The sequence below is a fragment of the Diabrotica virgifera genome, chromosome 3, assembly GCF_917563875.1.
Source record: "Diabrotica virgifera virgifera chromosome 3, PGI_DIABVI_V3a".
Taxonomy (NCBI): Eukaryota; Metazoa; Arthropoda; class Insecta; order Coleoptera; family Chrysomelidae; genus Diabrotica; species Diabrotica virgifera.
This window is the reverse complement of record NC_065445.1, coordinates 230,763,476-230,786,031: the sequence shown is the minus strand read 5'-3', so window position 1 is coordinate 230,786,031 and position 22,556 is coordinate 230,763,476. Positions and strand designations below refer to the sequence as shown.

The 22,556-nt window shown below is 34.4% G+C and overlaps 1 protein-coding gene across 1 annotated transcript in view; it reads right to left on the bottom strand.

The window, feature by feature from the left end:
• LOC126881584 (uncharacterized) overlaps nucleotides 1-22,556 on the bottom strand; it is a 56,491-nt gene that overhangs the window by 1,479 nt on the left and 32,456 nt on the right. The window contains exon 5 of the mRNA XM_050645930.1: nucleotides 2,972-3,476. Coding sequence (XP_050501887.1) covers nucleotides 2,972-3,476 — 505 coding nt within the window. The remainder of the gene's footprint in view (nucleotides 1-2,971; nucleotides 3,477-22,556) is intronic.

Sequence of the window (22,556 nt, the reverse complement as noted above, 5' to 3'; positions counted from 1 at the left end):
TCTTTAGCGACATGACCAATCAAAAAAGAAGACGAATCTGATGATTTTTCTAGTAATTATATTGGATGTGAATCTATCTTTTATGTTTACTCCTCCTAGTTTAAAAACAGGGTATAGGTAATTTTGATTCTATTAGGTATAGTCTAGATACCTAATAGAATAAGACATATTACAAAGTAGAAAACCACGTGTATCTCTAATCAGACCGTGTGAAAACTATATATGTCTAGGCATACGTAATATTACTAATGATGGCACAACGGGCCACGCAATATGGTACAGAAACATACAGGGTAGGAGAGCAATATCGATACTAAATCAGATCCTTTGGGTTCACATGATATCGAAACCTAATAAACAAAAAATATGTAACGCCATAATCCGGAGCATTCATTATAACTTATGGAAGTGAAGTCTATCAAATAAAAACTAGAACAGAGAAATGCTAAAAGCCATAGAATTGAACTTTTGGCGAAGATATGCAGGAAAGTCCAGGAGGAGAGAACGAATAACAAATGACTGTATCAGAGAAATACAGAAAGTAGATCACACAATTGTAGACGATATTAGGACACAACATCTTATATGGCACTGTAATGTACAGAGGATGATAGAAGATAGACTAGCAAAGCAACTGTTCAATTGGGTACCGCTGGAACCCAGTAAATGTGAAAGATCAAGAAGAAGCTGGAGAGAAGGCGTAGTCAGAGAAATTTAGAGACAGCAACTTAGATGAAGACGCATGGAGGGATAGAGATGGATGGCGACTGGGTATCGAAAGACATCGTAGAACGTTGTAAATCGATTTATTTATTTTGCATGATGTGATGGCCTGGAGAAGTCATTATGAGAAGCTATTAGCAGAAGCAATCTCAGAATGGGAAGGGGACATATCCATTGGCGGCAGAATAATCATCAACTTAAGTTATGCAAATGATACAAGGCTTTTCGCCGAATCCTTGGCATAATTGACAGCTGTTAGATTGAATAGAACGAGTGAGTTTGGAAGCAGGGCTGTCCATAAATAAATTAAAAACGAAGATTATAATCATAGATAGAAGAAATAATAATTAAACAGACATTGTCAGAATCAATGACATCGAAGTGGTAAATCAATTTCTGTATCTAGGCACCCTCATAAATAACCAATTCCGAAGCATGCACCAAAGAAATAAAAAGAAGTCAGCCGTGGCGAAGGGAGCAATGACAAAACTCACCAAAATGTGGGAAAGCCACAACATCACCATGGATACAAAGATAAGGCTTGTAAAAACAATAGTCTTCTCCATTTTTCTATATGAATCTGAATGCTGGTTTTTGAAGGAAGTTAATAAACGGACTGTAGACGCGTTTGAAATATTTTGCTGACGAAGAATGTTGCGAATACCCTGGACCGCTAGAAAAACCAACGAGTCTATTCTTAGAGAGCTACACGTTATAAGTAGGCTTAGAAACATTTTGATCAAAAAAATCATAGGGTTCGGAGAGAGGGTCTGGAAAAGCTAACATTGCAGGTGATGGTTCAAGGAGCGAGAGCACGGGGAAGATCACCAGCAAGGTATTCACATTAAAAAAGAGGCCGGAGCACCAGTAAACCTTTGCTTCAGAGTTGCAGAGTATAGAGACAAATGAAGACAGATGGAGACAGTTTAAAAGAAATCATTAAAAATTCAAGGTGGCCAATGGTGTAGTGATGTTGAAAAAGTAACTATTCGTTACGAAGTACTCGTTACTTACGAATAACGAAAGTAACGATTACTATACAGAGAGGTAAATCGTTAGGTACTTTAATTACTTTGATTACTCTGATTACTTCGTTACTTCGTACCAATCGTATCCGAGTGAGTAGGTACCTATTTTGATTTTGAGTATTGTATCTACTCGGTTGATATCGGTTGATGTCGGACTGGTATTCCACGAGTGTTCGGTATCAGTACACTTAACTAAAATTTTATCTATGAAGGACGAAGGCTATGAAGAGTTTTACAGGATTACAGGGCGCTGAGAAGTAGCTGAAACAGAGGGAGGTATATCATTTAACAAAGCGTGCACCCAGAAACAGATGTCTATACGGCAGATAATTCATAGAATTTCACAGATGTTAGTTCTTTTGAAAATAAAAATGCAACACATTAAATTTTAATAATAAATACACACTATTCTTATTAGGCCTAGAAAAAAAATAGCTTAGATTGGCCGGAAAATATGTAGAAATGATAATATTTCTAGACTATGATCATCAACTTTAATTTTACATGTAGGTATGGCATTGTTTTTATTAGACCAGGGCATTTAACACTAAAAACACAGGAATAAATATATTTTTAAATATAGTAGATACATAGAGACTTGCAACTTTTTGCATTGTATTTAGGATTAAGATGACGTCTGGAAAAAAGTTTGCAATAAAAAAATAGATGGAAATGCATTATTAGATTTTAAAGTGTATAAAACGCATTGAAAAATGCATAAACTATAAACATGTTAAAATCAGTATATTAAGGGCCAGATTTTCTTATTTCGGGGTATTTGGGGTCACTGAACACGAATTTGCAATCAGAACCGACCTCCGAAGCACCTGGGTGCCCAGGGTTACTGTCAAGGTACGTCATCTAGAGTTTCGAGGGTTTGTTTTTGGCACAATTGATGCAAACAGATTACTCGAGATTACTGATATTGTGCAGCAGCAATGACAGAACATTACATATCATTTAATTTTTATCCATTAAATAGATCGGTGAAGATCGTTTATATCGGATCTTATACGAAATGCTGAGAAATGTGATTCTCGATATTTTACCGGTACTTAAATACATAAGTAACAAAAGTAATTAAGTAATTAAAGTAACGAATACTTTAAATGATTACTTTATACAAAAGTAACGACTTGTAACGAATACTCGAAAGTAACTATAATCAACATCACTACAATGGTGGCACAACGAAGTGTGTTATATTATAATGCTATTACCTTTCTTTTGCACCGTACACAATTTGATGTACATTCATCTCTAACTTGACTAATTTTACAACGACAAGGCATCACATTGCCACAAAAACAAAAATTGCCATTACGATCAATGTTTTCAAAATTATTGTATGGTTTTCTATTGTGTATAGGACAACACAAACATTGTACACCACTTGGATATTCATTGTCATTCTTTTCTTCTGCATGGCCTGGAAAATTCCTAAAAATAGGACATTCTTCTTCGTGATTCTCTTCTGTATAATCCGAATGTTTTGTAAATACGGGACAATCGTTATTATTACGATGATATTCTCGGCATTTTGGGCATTTGTGGTAATTGCAGCATATCTTGCAACCTGGACAAAGTTCGCAGTTATCGTGGCTAGCTTCATCTGTATTGCTGTAAAGTTCTTGCTCAGGAAGACTTCTTCGGAAAATCTGGCGATGATATCGAGGTTCTAGATGGCAATTGCACGGTGGATCACGCTTTGAAGGAGAATGTTTCCTAAAACAATAACATAAATGCTATTGCTAACAATTTTTTTTGTATCAATATATGGAGCAAAACACATATCTAGTTTTTGATGCCAAAGACAGAGGAACATTTAAATCAGCTGCATGGAAAAAAATATAACCCAGACAGGCGCGGATACAGAGGGGGTCAAGGGGTCCATAGACCCGCCTATTGTATTTAGTTTATAAGTATTATCCTTTTTTTATTATTTATTATTGTTTTGTGTCAATCAGAGCTTAATTCTTTTGATACCATAGGTATCTGAGATGACTGAATTTTATCCTTAGAGTAAGTGTAAGTCGTATGGCTAAATCTGGACAAAAAAATATTTGCGGTACGTCTGACCCCCCAAAGTTTTGTCTCAAAAGATACCAATGACAGACCACTAACAACTGCGAGAAGTGTCCTTGCAGACTTCCCACATACTCAACGACCTGTGCTTACCACCATCGGAATATCAATTCCAATAAATAGACCATATCCTCGACACAGATGGAATCTTAGAAAAGCCAAATTGGAAGAAGTTTTCTGAACAACTAGACCGGACCTTGAGCTGGGTCCCACCAACCAGCAAACATTACGAGAGGTTTGTGGGTGCAGTAATAAGCGCTGCCAAGGAAACCATTCCTAGGGAGTATCGCAAAGAATATGTGCCCGGATGGACTGAAACATGTGAAGACTTATACGCGAAGTTTCTCGAAAGTTGTGACCGAGAAATAGCCGACGGGCTTTTACACAACATCGATACAGCTAGACGCCAAAAATGGATAAAGACTCTCGAAAACCTTGACTTCAAAAAATCAAGCCGGCAGGCATGGTCCCTGTTGCGGAAAATTGGCGGAGCTAAGCAGCTGGAATCCAGAGGGTCTAAAATGGCTCCTAACAAAGTTGCCTCCCATATAGATACTATCTCTATCCAGAGCTCCACGAGATCGAACACATACTACCAACGTGAAAAGAGACTTAAGGGCATTAAAACAAATGAACAGAACGAACTCCGAATATTCAGCAAGAATACTTATTTCTGAAATCACACATGCGCTAAAAGAAATGAAATCAGGTAGAGCACCTGGGTTTGATGGTATCCATCCTGAGTTCTTGATACACAGTTGCATACACGAAACAGTGGATTGCAATGTTCTTTAGTGATATACTTCAGTCAGGTAACATTCCTTTCTCACTTAAGCGAACAAAGATAATTGCAATTCCGAAACCGGGCAAATCAAACGATAAGCCAGAAAACTACCGCCCCATAGCTCTACTCAGCATGGTATATAAACTATTAGAAAAGCTTCTCCTCAACAGAATTGGTCACTGGATACTAGAAAACGTCCCCATTGAGCAAGCTGGCTTCCGCCCTCATCGAAGCTGTACGGACCAGGTGCTGTCCGTACAAAAAAAAAACAAAAGACAGCAACAGTATTCATAGATCTAACAGCAGCATATGATACTGTTTAAAGACAGGGATTAATATATAAACTGGCCCGTATTATCCCCTGGAGAAAGATAATTAACATCATTGACAACATGCTGACAAACAGAGCCTTCCAGGTTATAATGGAAAAGGAGACGAGTAGACAGATGAAACTTAACAACGGCCTTTCACAGGGTTCTGTCCTTGCCCCTTTACTTTTCAGCCTCTATATTGCTGACATGCCTGAAACCGAATCTCGGAAGTTTTAATATGCTGACGACTGGACCCCTGCAACAAGCCACCAATCTTTAGAAACTACAGAAATCACTCTCACGAATGACTTATCCATCCTCAGCGAATACCTTAAGAAATGGAGACTACAACCAAGTACTACAAAAACTGAAGTATCAGCTTTTCATCTCAACAACAAGCTGGCAAACAGAGAATTGCGAGTGTATTTTAATAACAAGCTGTTGAAACACAATAAATACCCGAAATACATTGGGGTTACTCTAGACAGAACGCTCACATTCAGAGAACACCTGACGAAAACAGCAGCAAAATTGAAAACACGCAACAATATAATACAGAAACTCTGCGGCACTACATGGGGTCCACAGCATCAACTTTAAGATCCTCTGCTCTTGGCCTGATATATCCGGTGGCAGAATACTGTGCACCAGTGTGACTAAATAGCAGGCATACCCACCTGGTCGACACTCAACTAAACTGTGCTATGAGTATGATAACAGGCACAATTAAGCCCACCCCTACAATGTGGCTACCTACCCTTAGTAATATAGCACCACCCAACCTACGCCGCGAACATGCACTGGTTAAAGAATATAACAAAATAATGAACAGTCGCCATCTTCTAATCCACAACGACATCCTCGATATTCTTGGAATCCGTCTCCGATCCAGGTTACCCCCCGCGCTGCAGCGCTGCAGCAATCCAACTTTGACTTAAATACCCGATGGAGAGAAGATTGTGAAAGTACGACAGATCCGCATTACCATAGTCTACCGGACATCATAGAAAAACCTGGCGAATTTGAACGTCCCGTAAGATTTGGGCAGCCCTTAATCGAATTCGAACAAACTGTGGAAGATGCGCCGACTCCCTCTACAGATGGGGTAAACTTCCCTCGTCTTCTTGTGACTGCGGCGCTGTAAGACAGACGATCAGTCACATTGTTCAGGACTGCCCACGCAGAGCATACACAGGCGACCCTATAGACTTTGTAATGGCAACCGAAGGGTCAATCGAATATATAAAAAAAAACTGGACATCTGTTTGTGATTCATTGTATAACGCATACTCTGTGATGTACTTAAGCCATACGCTAAATAAATAAATTGTTTTATAAAATCAGAAAATTATTTTTACTTATCACAAATGGAGAGTTTGATTGGAAATCATAATTATAAAGAAAGACAGTTAAGATTTAATTTCGATGTAGAGTACCACCATTCACTTATGAGCATTTCATCCTTTTGGAATCCAAAGAGGGAGCTGTGATGTGCTCTCTGGATCACTTCGATTCTCTCAATTTTTAGATTCCTCGCGGCAATGCATTTATCGTTTGTTTGCTTTGCAAATTATAGAAAGCACAGAGGTATATCCCAGTATAATGGAAATTATTTTATGCGGGCTGTTTCTTAGCTCTAAAATTTTCCATATAGCAGCATGAGATAAGCTGTCAAAGGCACGTTCGAAATCAACAAAAACCATGTATTAGTCCAAGTAATGAAGCTAAAATAGTACAAAACCTCGCAATTTTTACAGAATGGATCGATTTGCTTGAACATTTTTGAGAATAAGTAGTGGATAGTCCAAGGATCAAAATCTATATTATACCGAAAGGCGCTTTTACCATGGGGGTGGTTGCCACCCCATCTCGGGAGTGAAAATTATATTTTGACCACAAAAGTTGGTAAAAACATTAATTCTAAGCAAAACATGTTCTATACATTTTTTTGATAAAATTAATAGTTTTCGATTTATTTGCTAAGGAAAGTGTTAGTTTTATATCAAAAAAATCAATGTTTTTAATAACTTTTCTGCTAATAACTCCAAAAGTTTTCGTTTTATCAAAACAACTTTACTTAACAAAAATGTAGCTTTTGAAAAAATAAACAAAACCGTATTTTTTAACTTTCTTTGACCAATAGTAATCGAGCTATAAATATGTTAGCTCTTCTTCGTCAAATGCTAAATATTGTAGTATCAAAGTCAAAACACGGGAAAAGTATGCATTTTTCGAGGATAACTTATTCAAACTAATTTAAAGTATTTAAAAATATTTATCTCCAGAAATAAAAAAAGTCTTTAGCTCAAAAATTGAGTGACTTATAATGAAAATAGTGTCAGTCCCTATTTTTTTCAGCGAAAAAGTGACCGGAAGCAACCTCCTAATCAGCACCCTAATTAAAATTAGTCATTGACCTTATTTGTTCTTCTTTATTTATGTATTATTAACAGGTTCTAGAAGTTTGACCGGCTTAGAATGATTAGTTTTTTAAAAAATAGAGTTAAAAGTGAATATCGAATTTTTGTAGTTTGGAAAAAAAATGGCATTTTCTTCAGAATATAAAGATTAGCATCAGAGATAGGAAAAAATGTTTAAATATGAAATTGTAGTTTATTTAATTTGCAAGAACCTGGTTTGCAAAAATTTTTTCTATGGCAAAAATTGAGTCATCTATTGACAATCAAAACTTGTAATAACATGCAAGAACCACCAAGAACCATGCAAGAACCAGAGTTAAAAGTGAATAACGAATTTTTGTAGTTTGGAAAAAATGGCTTTTTCTTCAGAATATAAAGATTAGCATCAGAGATAGGAAAAAATTTTTAAATATGAAATTGTAGTTAATTTAATTTGCAAGAACCTGGTTTGCAAAAATTTTTTCTATGGCAAAAATTGAGTCATCTATTGACAATTAAAACTTGTAATAACATGCAAGAACCACCTTTACTAACCCTTTCAAAGTCACCTCTTTTTGCGACTGAGAATTTTAACAAGATTTAATATTAATAGTCTTATAGATCTTTTAAAATCCTACAAAATTCTCTTTAACAAACTTTCTAAGATAAAAAATAATAAAGTTACAGTTAAAAGTCTATATATTTTTTTGAAAAAAAAAAGGAGAAATCCAATTGGAAGCATAATAATGTAAGTTAGCGGTGTTTTTAGTCATTGGCCTTATTCATTCTTCTTTATTTATGTATTATAACAGATTCTAGAAGTTTGACTGGCTTAGAGTGTTTAGTTTTTAAAAAACTGGAGTTAAAAACGGATAACGAATTTTTGTAGTTTGGTAAAAATTGCCATTTTCTTCAGAATAGAAAGATTAGCATCAGAGATACGGAAAAATGTTTAAATATGAAATTGTAGGTTATTTAATTCCCAAGATTTTGGTTTGAAAAAAATTTTTCTACGGCAAAAATTGAGTGAATCATAAATGACTATTATCGAAAAACATTGATTTTTTCGATATAAAATTAACTTTCGATAGCGAATAAATCGAAATCTATTAATTTTATCAAAAAAATGTATAAAACATTTTCTGCTTAGAATGAATGTTTTTATCAACCTTTGCGGTCAAAATATAATAAAAAATTTTCACCCCCGAGATGGGGTGGCAACCACCCCCATGGTAAAAGCGCCTTTCAGCATCATATATATTTTGATCCTTGAACTATCCACTACGTATTCTTTTAAATTTTCAAGCAAAAATTGCGCAGGTGAAAAGCTTTGGTTCCTGGAATATATAGGGGTGTGTTCCATTCTTACCCATCACAGTATTAATGTGGTCTATGCAGGAGGATTCTGGTCAAAAGCCTGCTTGATTAGCTCGAAATTTAACCTTGTTTATTAATCTTTTAAGTATGATGACAATTTAATTTATGGCGGTAAGCAAGGTTATTCCTCTCTAATTTTTGCACAGTGTGAGGTTACCCTTTTTGGGAAAATTAATAATGTTACCTTTTTCCAGCCGCTGAAATGCGGTTTGTTTCCCATATCTCTCGGATTATGGGGAGTTGGGTAGCAAAAGTTCAGCAGTTATATGAGGATCAGTTTTAAGTTGTTAAGATGCAGAACAAGTATCAAATCTCTGAGAAATAACAGATACCCAGGAATCGATAACATTCCTGCCGAAATACTTAAAACTGATCCGCATAAAGTAAATTTTTTAACGTTTTTATTGTTTGTATTATGTAAATCGATTATAGATTTGTATAAATAAAATTTTTTTCTAATGGACAATGTCCGTTGAAATGATGTATTTCTAACAGACTAAGAAATAAAAGGCAAAACTATTCTAAATAATATTTATTATTGCAAAAATTAATTAATATAAGTAGATTAATCGTTTTTCCAATGCCTCCACCAAAAGAGATAATAATGGTTTTCGCTTACAATCAAACTATCCACACCTGAAACACATAATTATAGATATTCAGTTTCGATAATCTGGCCTATTCTGTAATTTTTAAGAAATCAAATAGAAATGACTCAAATAGAAAAAGTCGAATCTTAATTACCCGAAATTGGAATGCTGGATATACAGGGTGTCCCGAAAATAATGGTCATAAATTCTACCACACATTCTGGGGTCAAAAATAGTTCGGTTGAACCTAACTTACCTTAGTAGAAATATGCTCATAAAAAAAGTTACAGCCCTCCGAAGTTACAAAATGAAAATCGATTTTTTTCAATATATCGAAAACTCTCAGAGATTTTTTATTGAAAACGGCATGTATCATTCTTATGGCAGGACCACCTTAAAACAAAATTATAGTGAAATTTGTCCACCCCATAAAAAATTTATGGGGATTTTGTTCCCTTAAACCCCCCCCCCCCAAACTTTTGTGTACGTTCCAATTAATTCATTATTGTGGTACCATTAGTTGAACACAACATTTTTAAAACTTTTTTGCCTCCTAGTATTTTTTCAATAAGCCAGTTTTTATCGAGATGCGGCTTCTTTTTTACTATATTTACATAAAAAATTTATGGGGGTTTTGTTCCTTTAAACCCCCCAAATGTTTGTGTACGTTCCAATTAAGCTATTATTGTGGTACCATTAGTTAAACACAGTGTTTTTAAAACTTTTTCGCCTCTTAGTCTTTTTTTGATAAGTCAACTTTTATCGAGATATGGCTTCTTTTTCAAAATATACCAAAAAATTTAAGTTATAAATAAATTTTCAAATTATTAACAGGTGTCTATAATCATACTTAACCATATACAAATATGTGGTGGATACGACAAATATTCAAAATATCTCGATAAAAACTGGCTTATCAATAAAGTACTAAGAGGCAAGAAAGTTTTAAAAATATTGTGTTTAACTAATGGTGCCACAATAATAATTTAATTGGAACGTACATAAAAGTTTGGGGGGGTTTAAGGGAACAAAACCCCCATAAAATTTTTATGGGGTGCACAAATTTCACTATAATTTTTTTTTAAGATATGCTGCGATAAAAATTCCTCATGTCCATTTTCAATAAAAAACCTCTAGGAGTTTTCGATATATGAAAAAAAATCGATTTTCATTTTGTAACTTCAAAGGGCTGTAACTTTTTTTATGTGCACTATTGTATATAGGTAAGTGAGGTTCAATCAACCTATTTTTGACCCCAGAATCTGTGGTATAATTTATGACCAATCTTTTCGGGACACCCTGTATATCGCGTCGTTTTGTGTTTAAATTGGGATTTTGTAACTCACATCGTAATCATTGTAAATCGAAAACGCTAATTTGACGCGCTCAGGAGGAGGTGGTAACACCGCACTGAAAAGTAAAATAAGTGTTCTGTTCGAGGAATTCATCAAGAAAAGAAGAAATTTTGGTTTGTTTTGGATGGTTTTGGTTAAGTTTGACAAATTCAACAAAACAAGAATAAAAGTGGCAAGTGGAACACCGATTGGGAACACGAACACCAAAGAAAAAAACTGCTAAGCATTTAAATTACATAGCAAACTTTATCTCTGAACATAAAATATTGTTGCACCGTAAAAGTAAGTCTCTTCTCTAATAAAAATTTTGATTTTTGTGTGAAACACACTAGATACATTCAAATCTACACATTCTTCCAGTAAATTAATTATTAGAGTCTAGAGTAGCAATTCTTAAAATGTCTAATGATTTTTATTAACCTTGATGCTGTATAATTATTGGTATATAAAATTAAATATACAATTATCTTATATAAACGAACTGTATAATGATGATAGACCCGAAGAACTGGAGACTCTAGATGAAGGTGAAGGACCAGAAATACTAAAACCAGAAATACTACATGCTATAAAATTGGCAGAAAACAAGAAAGCCGTTGGTCCCGACAACATACGTACAGAAATGTTAAAGCTCATAAATAAGGAAAACATTGGAATACTAGTCAAACTTTTCAATGATGTTTATTCGACTGGTGATATCCCTGAAGATTGGTTAAAGTCCGAATTCATAACCCTACCAAAAAAACAAAGTCCGAAAAACTGTTGCGATTATAGAATGATAAGCCTTATGAGCCACACTTTGAAAATCTATCTACGTATCATCCACAGTAGAATCAGAGATAAATGTGAAGAAGACCAGGATGAAACACAATTTGGCTTCAGAAATGGACTGGGAACCCGGGACGCACTCTTTGCACTGAATGTGTTATTGCAGAAACGCCGAAATCAAAGGAAAGACGTCTTTGCTGTATTTATTGACTATGATAAGGCCTTTGATCGAGTACAACATCACAAATTAATTAAAATATTAAAGGATAAAGGAGTTGATAGTCAAGATGTACGAATCATAGAAAAATTATACTGGCGTCAAACACCGACAGCTTGCATAAATGGAAAATCAACAGAAATATGCAAAATACAAAGAGGTGTCAAACAGGGTTGTATGCTGTCCCCACTGTTATTCAATTTATATTCAGATAGAATATTTTAAGGAAGCGCTGCATAATTTGGAATGGGGTGTGAAAGTTAATGGAATTCTGATAAATACAATCAGATATGCAGACGATACAGTTATTCTAAGGGATGATATGAATGGATTACAACACTTTTTAAATGCCATTGACACAGTGGGAAGAGAGTTTGGCCTAAATATAAACTGTTATTTCAATACATGGTATTTAGCCGTTTGGCCCATCAAGATTCACGGTTATATGTTGATGGTCATATAATTCAAAGAGTACCCAGTTTTAAATATCTTGGTTGCCATATTACTGAACAACTAGATACAGATAAAGAGATAAAATGTAGAATCGAGATAGCCCGCACGACATTTTTAAAAATGAGGTCATTCTTCTGTAATGATACCTTGCAACTTCAACTTCAAAAGCGCATGATTAAATGCTACATTTGGTCAGTCCTCTTGTATGGTGTCGAAGCATGGACATTAAAAATATCCACCATTAACCGTTTGGAGGCCTTTGAAATGTGGCTGCACAGACGTATACTGAAAATACCATGGACGGCTATGCTGACAAATGTGGCAGTCCTTAAGAGAGCAAATGCTACCCACGAGCTGCTTGATAACATCAAATATAGAAAGATGGCCTATTTTGGACACGTAGTAAGGGGAGACCGGTATAATATTCTTCAACTTATTATGGTGGGTAAAATCGAAGGACGCAGAGGAATTGGTAGAAAGCAGGCCTCTTGGTTGAAGAATATCCGGGAGTGAACAGGAATAAAGAAAGCAGAACACCTATTTAGAATAGCTCGAGACAGAGACAGTTTCGCCATGTTAATCGCCAACGTCAAGGGGACTTGATAGGGCACGTTAAGAAGAAGATACAATTATATAAACAAATAACAACACAAACTAAAATCGCTAATTAATTTAACAAATAAACATCAAAACAACAATAATAATGCAATTCGCAAGCGTCAAGATAAGAAATGTGATGACAGGGTTTGTGTGGTCGAAATCAATTTCTACCCAACGTTCCGATAGTAGAGGTCGAGATGAGACAGATGAGTTGCATAATACCAATTCCTACAAATTCCCGATCCGACTTGCTTACCTTTATTCGATTTGACTCATTTTTATTCGATTTGAAGTTACAGAATAGGCCTGAATATTTCGAACAATCTGCCAAGATGGACGACGGCAGTGGGGTGCAAGGGGATGCAATTTAGGGATAGGAAAAACCTACCGGTTATAACCTAAAACCGGTTTTTTACTTCGCAATAAACGGTTTTGTCGGTTGTTTTTTGTCCCGGTTATTACCGGTTTTTGTCTTTTTAAAGGAACAACCGGTGAAAAACCGGTAGTTAACTCTGAAAAATATTCGTTTTTTTTTTAGAAAAAACATTATTTGCTTAAATTCATTAATAACTTTCGCTTTTTTTAATGTTTATATTCGTTAATGACTCTCACACTCACTGATATATATGTTTAAACTGAATTGACTGTTTTGATGAACTCGAGAATAATAATTTACGGCCACACGGGCGATAATTTACGGCGCCGTAAGAGCAGTAGGTCTGGATCCCGCGTATGAAAAAAAAAGTTGATTAATAGCAAACTGAAAATTTGTTAATAGCTTAAGGGTGTCTAGTCGGATAAACTTTGGTATATGGGAACACTGTAACAGGGGCAGTTTTATTTGTGGAACAGGTTAAAAATTTGGAACGGTCAGAACACGAAAATGGCACATTTATTTTGTCCGTCAGAACAGACATAAACTCCCCGAACAGAGATTAAACTCTCATGCAAAAATCAGACTGCTATTTATCACCTGTCATAATTCCTGTCATTTGACATATTCTACATGTTCCACTCATTAAAACGCCAATTTGGTGATAAATACCAGTCTGATTTTTGCATGAGAGTTTAATCTCTGTTTGGAGAGTTTAAGTCTGTTTTGTCGGACAAAATACATGTGCCGTTTTCGTGGTCTGACCGTTCCAAATTTTTAACCTGTTCCACAGTTAAAACTTCCCCTGTTTCAATGTTCCCATATATTAGTGTTTGTCCGACTAGACACCCTTAAGCTAATAACAAATTTTCAGCTTGCTATTAATCAACTTTTTTTTCATACGCGGGATCCAGAACTACAGTAAACACGAGGTATTGGTTGACTAACTCCCTATTTCATCTACAACTGGTTAGTCAAATGCCTCGTCAGGTTTACTGCTATTACGGCGCCGTAAATGATCGCCCGTGTGGCCTTTCGCTAAGCACGTCTTGTTTGTTGAACTGGGGAATCTTAGTAAAAATAGATACATATTAGTATAATATATCAATCATCTAATAATCTAATCTATGCACTCATAGCTGTATTATTATAATATAATTATTGTATAGATGCTGTACTACACAAACGAGAATAAACTTATATTTTATCATTAAGAGGAAACAGTAGCGATCAACAGGTAGCAAAAACGCGTTCCAAGATTGCGGCTGTAATTTTGAATATTTTTTTGAGATATTTGGCACACGTATTCGTAATATAATAAAGAATGGCGGTACAGAGCCCAATTTGAAAAATATATTAATATGTGGAAATTACTCTGTAATTAAATACAATATTAAAAAAAACGAGCCTGTACCGCCATTAAGAAGCACAAAAAAATACACTTTCTTCAAATAAACTTTTTTATCCGATCTAGATTTTGTGTCATTTTGGAACTACTAAAATTTTTTATTTCATTAGTAGTTCCAAAATGACACAAAATCTAGGCATCGGATAAAAAAGTTTATTTGAAGAAAGTGTATTTTTTTGTTTTTCTTAATGACGGTACAGGCTCGTTTTTTTTAATATTGTATTTAATTACAGAGTAATTTCCACATATTAATATATTTTTCAAATTGGGCTCTACACCGCTATTCTTTATTATATTACGAATACGTGTGCCAAATATCTTGAAAAAATATTCAAAATTACAGCCGCAATCTTGGAACGCGTTTTCGCTACCTGCTGATCGCTACTGTTTCACCTTAATAAATCCAGGAGAAAAAATCATTCCTGTGGAATCACTAAAAAAAATGAAAAAAAAAGTTTTGTGTTTGTTGTGTAAAAAGGAGTTTTTTTTTCAGAAATACAAGTTACGTATTTTACGTAATTTACTTCATATTACGTATATGTATTAAATATTCTAGAAAGTGGAAAACTTCTATATATTGGAAAAAACATGAAATATGTTTTTTCCAATATATCGGGATTTTCTATGGAAAACCTATTGGGTATTGAATACCTATTGGTTCAAAAAACCGAAAACCGGATTTTGAAACAACCGGTTTTTTGACCGGTTATAACCGCCAGGTTAAACCGTAAGTGAAAAAAACCGGTTTAACCGAAAACCGGTGTTTTGTCAACAACCGCCATCCCTAATGCAATTGCACCTCTCTGTCCGGAAAGAAAGTACACAGTTACACATGTCAGTCCGCTATAACTTTTTTTTTCCAAGCGGTACGATTCATTTTCAATCAAATTAAGTCAAAAAACAAAGTGAAACGTACGCCGATGTGTGTAGTATATAGTATACAGTATACAAAATGTATATACACATCGACGTTCGTTTCAATTTATGTTTTGACTTAATTTGATTGAAAATAAATCGTACCGCATGGGAAAAGTTATAGCGGACGGACTATATAGTTCGATATTTTGTAATGTATACCGTATATCCTACTAAATTCTGTTAAATAAACGATTCTGGGTACCTACTACCAGAGTCGTACGACAGGTGAAACTAAATGGTTGACCTTTTGCAAATTCTACGCCACTGGCGTAATTGTTATTTTAGTGCAATTTTCCGATTCTCCAATACTTTCTATGTAAATAATATACTCTTCATTCTGCTTGAGATGCAGGGGAATCTCTTCTCCTCTGAGAGCGAACTTCACTTCAGGTGGTTTCGTTTTAATTACGCAGTAAAACTAACGAATAAAACTTTTAGCTGTTTTTTCCTGCTCTTAATTTAGCAAGTAATTTATGAAAAATTTTTTATTATTTTATTCTAGTATTCTTACATTTCTTTAAATGTTTACAGGTACACTTACAAATGTTACCTAACTGTGACATCAAGTGACTTGGAAAAAACTGAATAAAGTATGTGGCCTTTTTCCAAGTTTTGTGTAACTTAAAGTTAAATTATTAGAACATACAATAAGAATAAACAATTAAAAACAATAGAAAACGTTACATGGAGTAATTTATAAACGATCTTCTAATGATCAACATGATCAAATATTTTCGGTCGTATTCAGAAACTCATCAAAAATTCCAGGGAACCGCTTTGTATGTTCTACTCTCTACTGGGTATTATTTAATTATTCATTATTATAAGGTGACTTGCCCAGCGCAATCTGTATTTTTGAATAATTTGCTATAGAGGATTCTTTGTAATATTGGTATAACTCGCGGATGAACCTTATTCTCCATATAACGTTGTCGCAAATGGGTCCCAATATCCTCCTTAACACATTTAGCGCCACGCTGTAATTGGTTATTCACTCCCTGGGACCAAACATATGAAATGCCTTTTTTTCTATAAATCTATTTTGTAAATGATAATTATTATATTTTAAACCATACTTTCTTTTTCCAACTCTGTTTTTTGTGATTTTTTTAATGTCCACCTTTGGTCACGTGGTCCCAGGATGTAATTTTACAGTGTGGGACCAAATGTCCACCAGTGGTCATGCATTTTATTGTTTCTTTTGTTGCAGATTTTAAACAATAATGGCAAAAAGAGGTCTTACAGAAGAAGAATTGCTTCGGGAGTTGGAAAATTTGTCTGATGTTGAAGCAGAAGACTATTCCGACGACGACTCCACTGCAGATCGGAATTACTCATATGAAGGAAGCTCCTATTCAAGTGAGGATGAATTAGCTGTATCTGATGTCGAGGACGAAGCTGCTGAAGTTGTTCCTCTGGCCGATATTATAACCGAGAGTAAGTGGGAGCCTGTGGCAGGAGACAGATTGAAATTTAATTTTCTTGCTGCCCACACCGGTGTACACGAAAATATAATCCAGAAACTTAGTGGTGCATCTCCTATAACTTATTTTGAACACTTCATAGACGACGAGATTATCTCATTGTTAGTGGAAGAAACCAATAGATTTGCTGCGCAAAGAAATACTGCGAATGATGCTGCCACAGCAGGAAGCCGAACTCCAAGACTGAATAAATGGGTTGACACTGATCCTATAGAGATGCGCAAGTTTTTGGGTATCGTTGTATGGATGGGACTTATGCATTTGCCAAAATTGAGGGATTACTGGAGCACAAAAAGAATTTATGAAAATGGAATTCCAAAAATAATGAGCCGCAATAGATTTGAGATGTTACTTTCGATGTTTCATCTATCAAATAATGAGCAGCCAATTAATCCAGAAGACAGGCTTCACAAAATTTCAAATTTTTTGAACTTGCTAGAAAAGAAATTCAAAGAATCTTATAATCCCGAAGAAGTTTGTATTGACGAAAGCAACGTACCATTTCGAGGACGTATTTACTTCCGACAGTATATTCCTAATAAAAGGCATAAGTATGGGATAAAGGTTTTCAAACTCTGTGTTTCTGGAGGCTATACATGGTCGTTTAAAGTCTACACAGGCAAAGAAAGAGCAGACGATGTATCAGTTGCCGAAAAAATTGTCACGACACTGATGGAGGGACTTTTTGATACAGGTAGAACTTTATATACCGATAACTGGTACACTAGTGTTTCGCTGTCTAATAGTCTTATTCAACGGCAAACACATTTAGTAGGAACCCTAAGGACAAACACAAAATATAATCTCCCAGATATGGTAAAAACTAAACTAAGAAAGGGTGAAGTCGTGGCCCAACAAAACGAAAATAAAACAGTTGTCTGCAAATGGAAAGATAAAAGAGATGTTCTTATGCTCAGTACCAAACATGACGACTCTATGGTGACAGTAACTCGCAGAGGAGGACAAGAAGTTAATAAACCAGCGATAGTTGTAGATTACAACAAAGGAAAAGCTTTTGTCGACCAGTCTGACCAGATGTCATCAATGCGCCATACGTGAGAAGAACCGTCAAGTGGTATAAGCGACTCGTTTTTCATTTTGTTACTGCAACAGCTATGGTAAATGATCTGCATCTATATCACAAAATTAATAATAACAAAATGGGCATAATAGAATTCAAAGAAAATATCATCGAGGCTCTGGTTTATCAAGATTTAAATCCAATTCTATCAAGGCCTTCCACTTCCAAGATAAAACACTTCCTGAAAGAATACGAGGGACAAAAGAGGGTTACCAGAAAAAGGTGCAGTGCATGCTACAAGACTATGTCTCAGCGACAAAATCCAGCTTATGCTCGTAAAAATGCAAAAAAATAAATACATATCGCGATACATGTAACCTGCCAATGTGCCTCGAATGTTTTCAAAAACATCTGGCAACTATCTCATTTCCAGAAGTTTAATTTTTATTATTTTTGTTGTATTACGTTAACATTGCTGGTTTTTTAATATATTGCTCACTTTGTTCGTTTATTTGTATTAATATTAGGATAAAATTCCATTTATTTTTGTAATATACTATCTAAAAATACAAAATTGTATCAGTTTTTTGCACTGTTCAAAATCACAACTGATATATTCATTCTGCTCGGTCCATGTAAAATTCTGTTATTTCCTGGGACCACTGAATACGTCAACATACGTCAAACTAATATAAATCGTGTCCACGGGTGCCCACGGTGACTTGAAGCAACCGACATCAAATGCTCACCGGTGGGCACTCGGTCTTAATGGAAATAATGAAAATGCCCACCGGTGGGCACAAGGCACTAAATGTGTTAATATCTTTCTTTCAAAAGTATTAATAAAGTTTATTGTCTTTTCTGTCATAATCCATGTTTTATACGCCATAGGTTGATATTGGTCGTATGGTGGTATTATATTAAACTTTACTTCTATATGTAATATCTTTGGAGCCAAACACCTGTGACAGAGAGAAAGAAGTATGCTTTGTTAGCAAGCATTATCCGTTTCCGTATTTCCTCCTCCTCGCTGCCGTCCTCACTTATCTGTACAATTACGTAGGTATGTGAATGTGAGTTGTTTTATTACTTCAATATTAGCGTCGTCTATAATATTAATAACTGAGCCGGAGTAAGTCGGGTCAGTCCATCTACCTGTTTTAGCGCTTTAGTTATCTAGAAGGCATCTGTCAATAATTGATTTTGAACTCGTACTTGAGCTTCTATGTGAGTCAACGTGGCTTGAACTAACTTTACCAATTTCCTTGGTATACCAAATCCTTGCATAATTAAATATATTTTATCTCTATTTATGTTATCATAGGCTTGTCGAAAATCTACAAATACGCCAGTAAATGGCAGCAAGGATAGGATATTACCTCCGAATTCTATCCTACTGCATGAATTTTAATGAAATTTTGGGCCTAGCCTCTACTTATCTCCCAATTCAAAGTCTACCCTATACCTACCGATGTGTGCTTTTATCTTGGGGCTGGTTTATTTTTTGGTTAAAATAGCCACGGAATATGCTAGAGACCTAATTCTAAGCAAAAACTGTTCTATAATTTTTTTAAACTCAAAACTTTTTGAGATATTCGTGGTTGAAAAATGGTTTTTTTATTGAAACATAATACCTTTTCGAAAGGTTTTTTGAGAATACCTTAAAAACTATGCATCTAACTAAAAAAAAACTATATTCAACATTTTTGTAAGTTATAAAAAAAGAAAGAGACACTTGCCTCCATAACTCTTCTAGTTATAATACAAAAAGAGATATGGTAGGTGAAAATAGTTTGTTTTTCGGTACATTCTCAAATTGGTGTATTCACCTTGAAATAACAGAGAAACGGTCGATTTTAGGTGTATAATGCTACCAATACCTTTTGTAGTGCTTGAAAAGATCTTTAAAATGAGCTACATTAAATGTCCATTACATTAAAACTAAGCGAGATATGCTGCAAACAAAATTGATAACTAATGTGTTTTAAAAAAAAAATGAGAAGTAATTTTAACCCCCATCCACCACAATGTAAATGCATCGTTTTCCTTCTACAATGCCTTTTACTATAGCGTTATTTCTATGTTCAGAAAGTTGGACGGTTTAAAATGAATGGTTGTTGAAAAAAAAAAGATCAAATTATAGAGAGCATTTTTAAATTTTCTTAAAAATCTTTTTTTCTCCATGTAACTTGAAAATAATAAGAGATACAGTGATGACAAATAAAAAAGAAGTTTTTATTTATCTGAAAAATCCCTACATTTTTGTGTGGTATCTTTTTTTGTGTGGTATCTCTTATCATTTTCGAGTTACATGGAGAAAAAAGAAGATTTTTAAGAAAATTTAAAAATGCGTTCTATAATTTGATCTTATTTTGTTAAAAAACCATTCACTTTAAACCAGTCCAACTTTTTGAACATATAAATAACACTATAATAAAAAGTATTGTAGAAGGAAAACGATGTATTTAAATTCTGATGGATGAGGGGTTAAATAATATACTTCTCATTTCTTCTTAAAATGCATTTGTTATCAACTTTTTTGCAGAATATCTCGCTTAGTTTGAATGTAATCGACATTTAGTATTGCTCATTTTAAAGGTATTTTCAAGCCCTATAAAAGTTGTAAGTATCATTTTACACCTAAAATCGACCGTTTCGGTTATTTTAAGTTGAATACACGGATTTGAGCATGCAGCAAAAAAACAAACTCTTCTTACCTGCCATATCCCTCTTTCTGTTTTAACTAGAAGATTTATGATGGAACGAATCTCTTTGTTTTTTTATAACATACAGAAACATTTTATATAGTTTTTTTGTTAGATGCATAGTTTTTAAGGTATTCACAAAAATCCGTCCGCAAATTTTTCAATGAAAATGGTCAATTTTCGACCACAAATAACTCAAAAAGTATGAGTCGTCAAAAAATAATTATAGAAAAGTTTTTGCTTGAAATTAGGTTCTCTAGCCTCTTCCGTGGCTAATTTAAGCAAAACATTTTTCACTTCCGAGAAAGGGTGGGAACCACCCCCAAGATAAAAGTTCACATCGGCATAGGGTAGACTTTGTTTTATGAGCTATTCGCTACTTACTGTGAAAATGTCAAGTAAATCGATGTAGTAAAATGGAATTCGGAGCCAAATACCCTCATTGACTGTCCTAAAAAATTTGGCAGATATCTATGTCGTGTTCCAGGCTTTAACTGTTTGTTTTCTTCACTCTTGCTTAAACTATTTACCATACGTAAGTATTTAGTACTAAAGCAATGTTATTATGGCGGCTAATGACATATCAATAAAATGTGATAATTTTGATTTCATTAACAATAATCTGAGTAATGTTTTTGGTGAATCTTCTATGAATATATATTACAATAATATTAGACTTACCAACTGGAGACAGTTGACATTCCGTTGGTGGATTCCTCATATCAGGTGCATCAGTTAGATTGTAAATAAACCAATATATATTCTCTTTTACATTTTCACGAACTCCAGCTATTTTAGTAATGTAATGGCCAAACGTTGTATTTGTTGCCTTAAACTTAAAAAACCTATTTTGTTTGGCCGCTATCAACATGATTTGGTAAAACGTTGAATTTGGTTCTGCATACACTTCTATTGTTGACCCATAGTTAATTCCATCGCCGATCCAGACTGTGTATGGTATCTTTATGGTGTCAGGCTTGCAGTTTACTTTAAAAATACATAATGTACAGTTGAGTCCCTGATTCTTTACCCGTGCGTCATCATTTAAAGCCTACGGAATAAGTCGATGATAAGTCGGAAATTGAAATTTACTCAACGCAAAAGCAAGTGACAGTAACTGACTTGCTGTTGTGTTTAGTAAATTTCAATTTCCGACTTATCATCGACTTATTTCGTATGCTTTAAATGATGACGCACGGGTAAAGATTCAGTGACTCAACTGTAAATAGACAAATGTTTTAATAAGTCTAAATTATTGTTTTATACAAAAAAATGGTGCAAATTTTAATATCGGTATACATTCCCAAAATGACACTTATTTTTCTAGACACCGACCATGGTGATGAATGGATAATTTTGGTCTTACTTATTGTTTTTGAAGGTGGTGAAAACGAAAATGAGGTTTATTTTGAATTTTAAGTGGGTAAACATTGTTAAAATCGCAATTTACCCTAAAAATAAAAAATATCACGTTTTTCTTCATCTAACTCGCTGTAACTCTGTTCGGTTTGAATATTTTTTTCTTAAATTTTTACAATATATACTTTTCACCTTTCTGAAGACTATTGGGTATGTTGCAAGGCTCCATTTTTATTATAATAAAGGTTATGATTTTTTTTAAGTAAAAGCTGCAGATTCGTGAATTGTAAAGTTTAATCGCAAAAGTTAAGTGGCAAAATTTGAAATTTACGTTTTTAATCACGTTTATATTAAAGTATAGATAGAGTACAAGGAAGTTTTGTAGGGAGTTTTAGATCAAAACGTTTTATAGAAAAAATAATGGTGTGATTTTGACAATGTTCCCACTTAAATTTTTTTCGTTTTCAGCACCATTAAAAACATAAAGTAGATAAGACCAAAATTAGCCATTCACCAACCATGGTCAGTATCTCGAAAAATAAGCGTTATTTTGGGGATGTATAAAGTCGATATTAAAAGTTGCACCATTTTTTTCTAT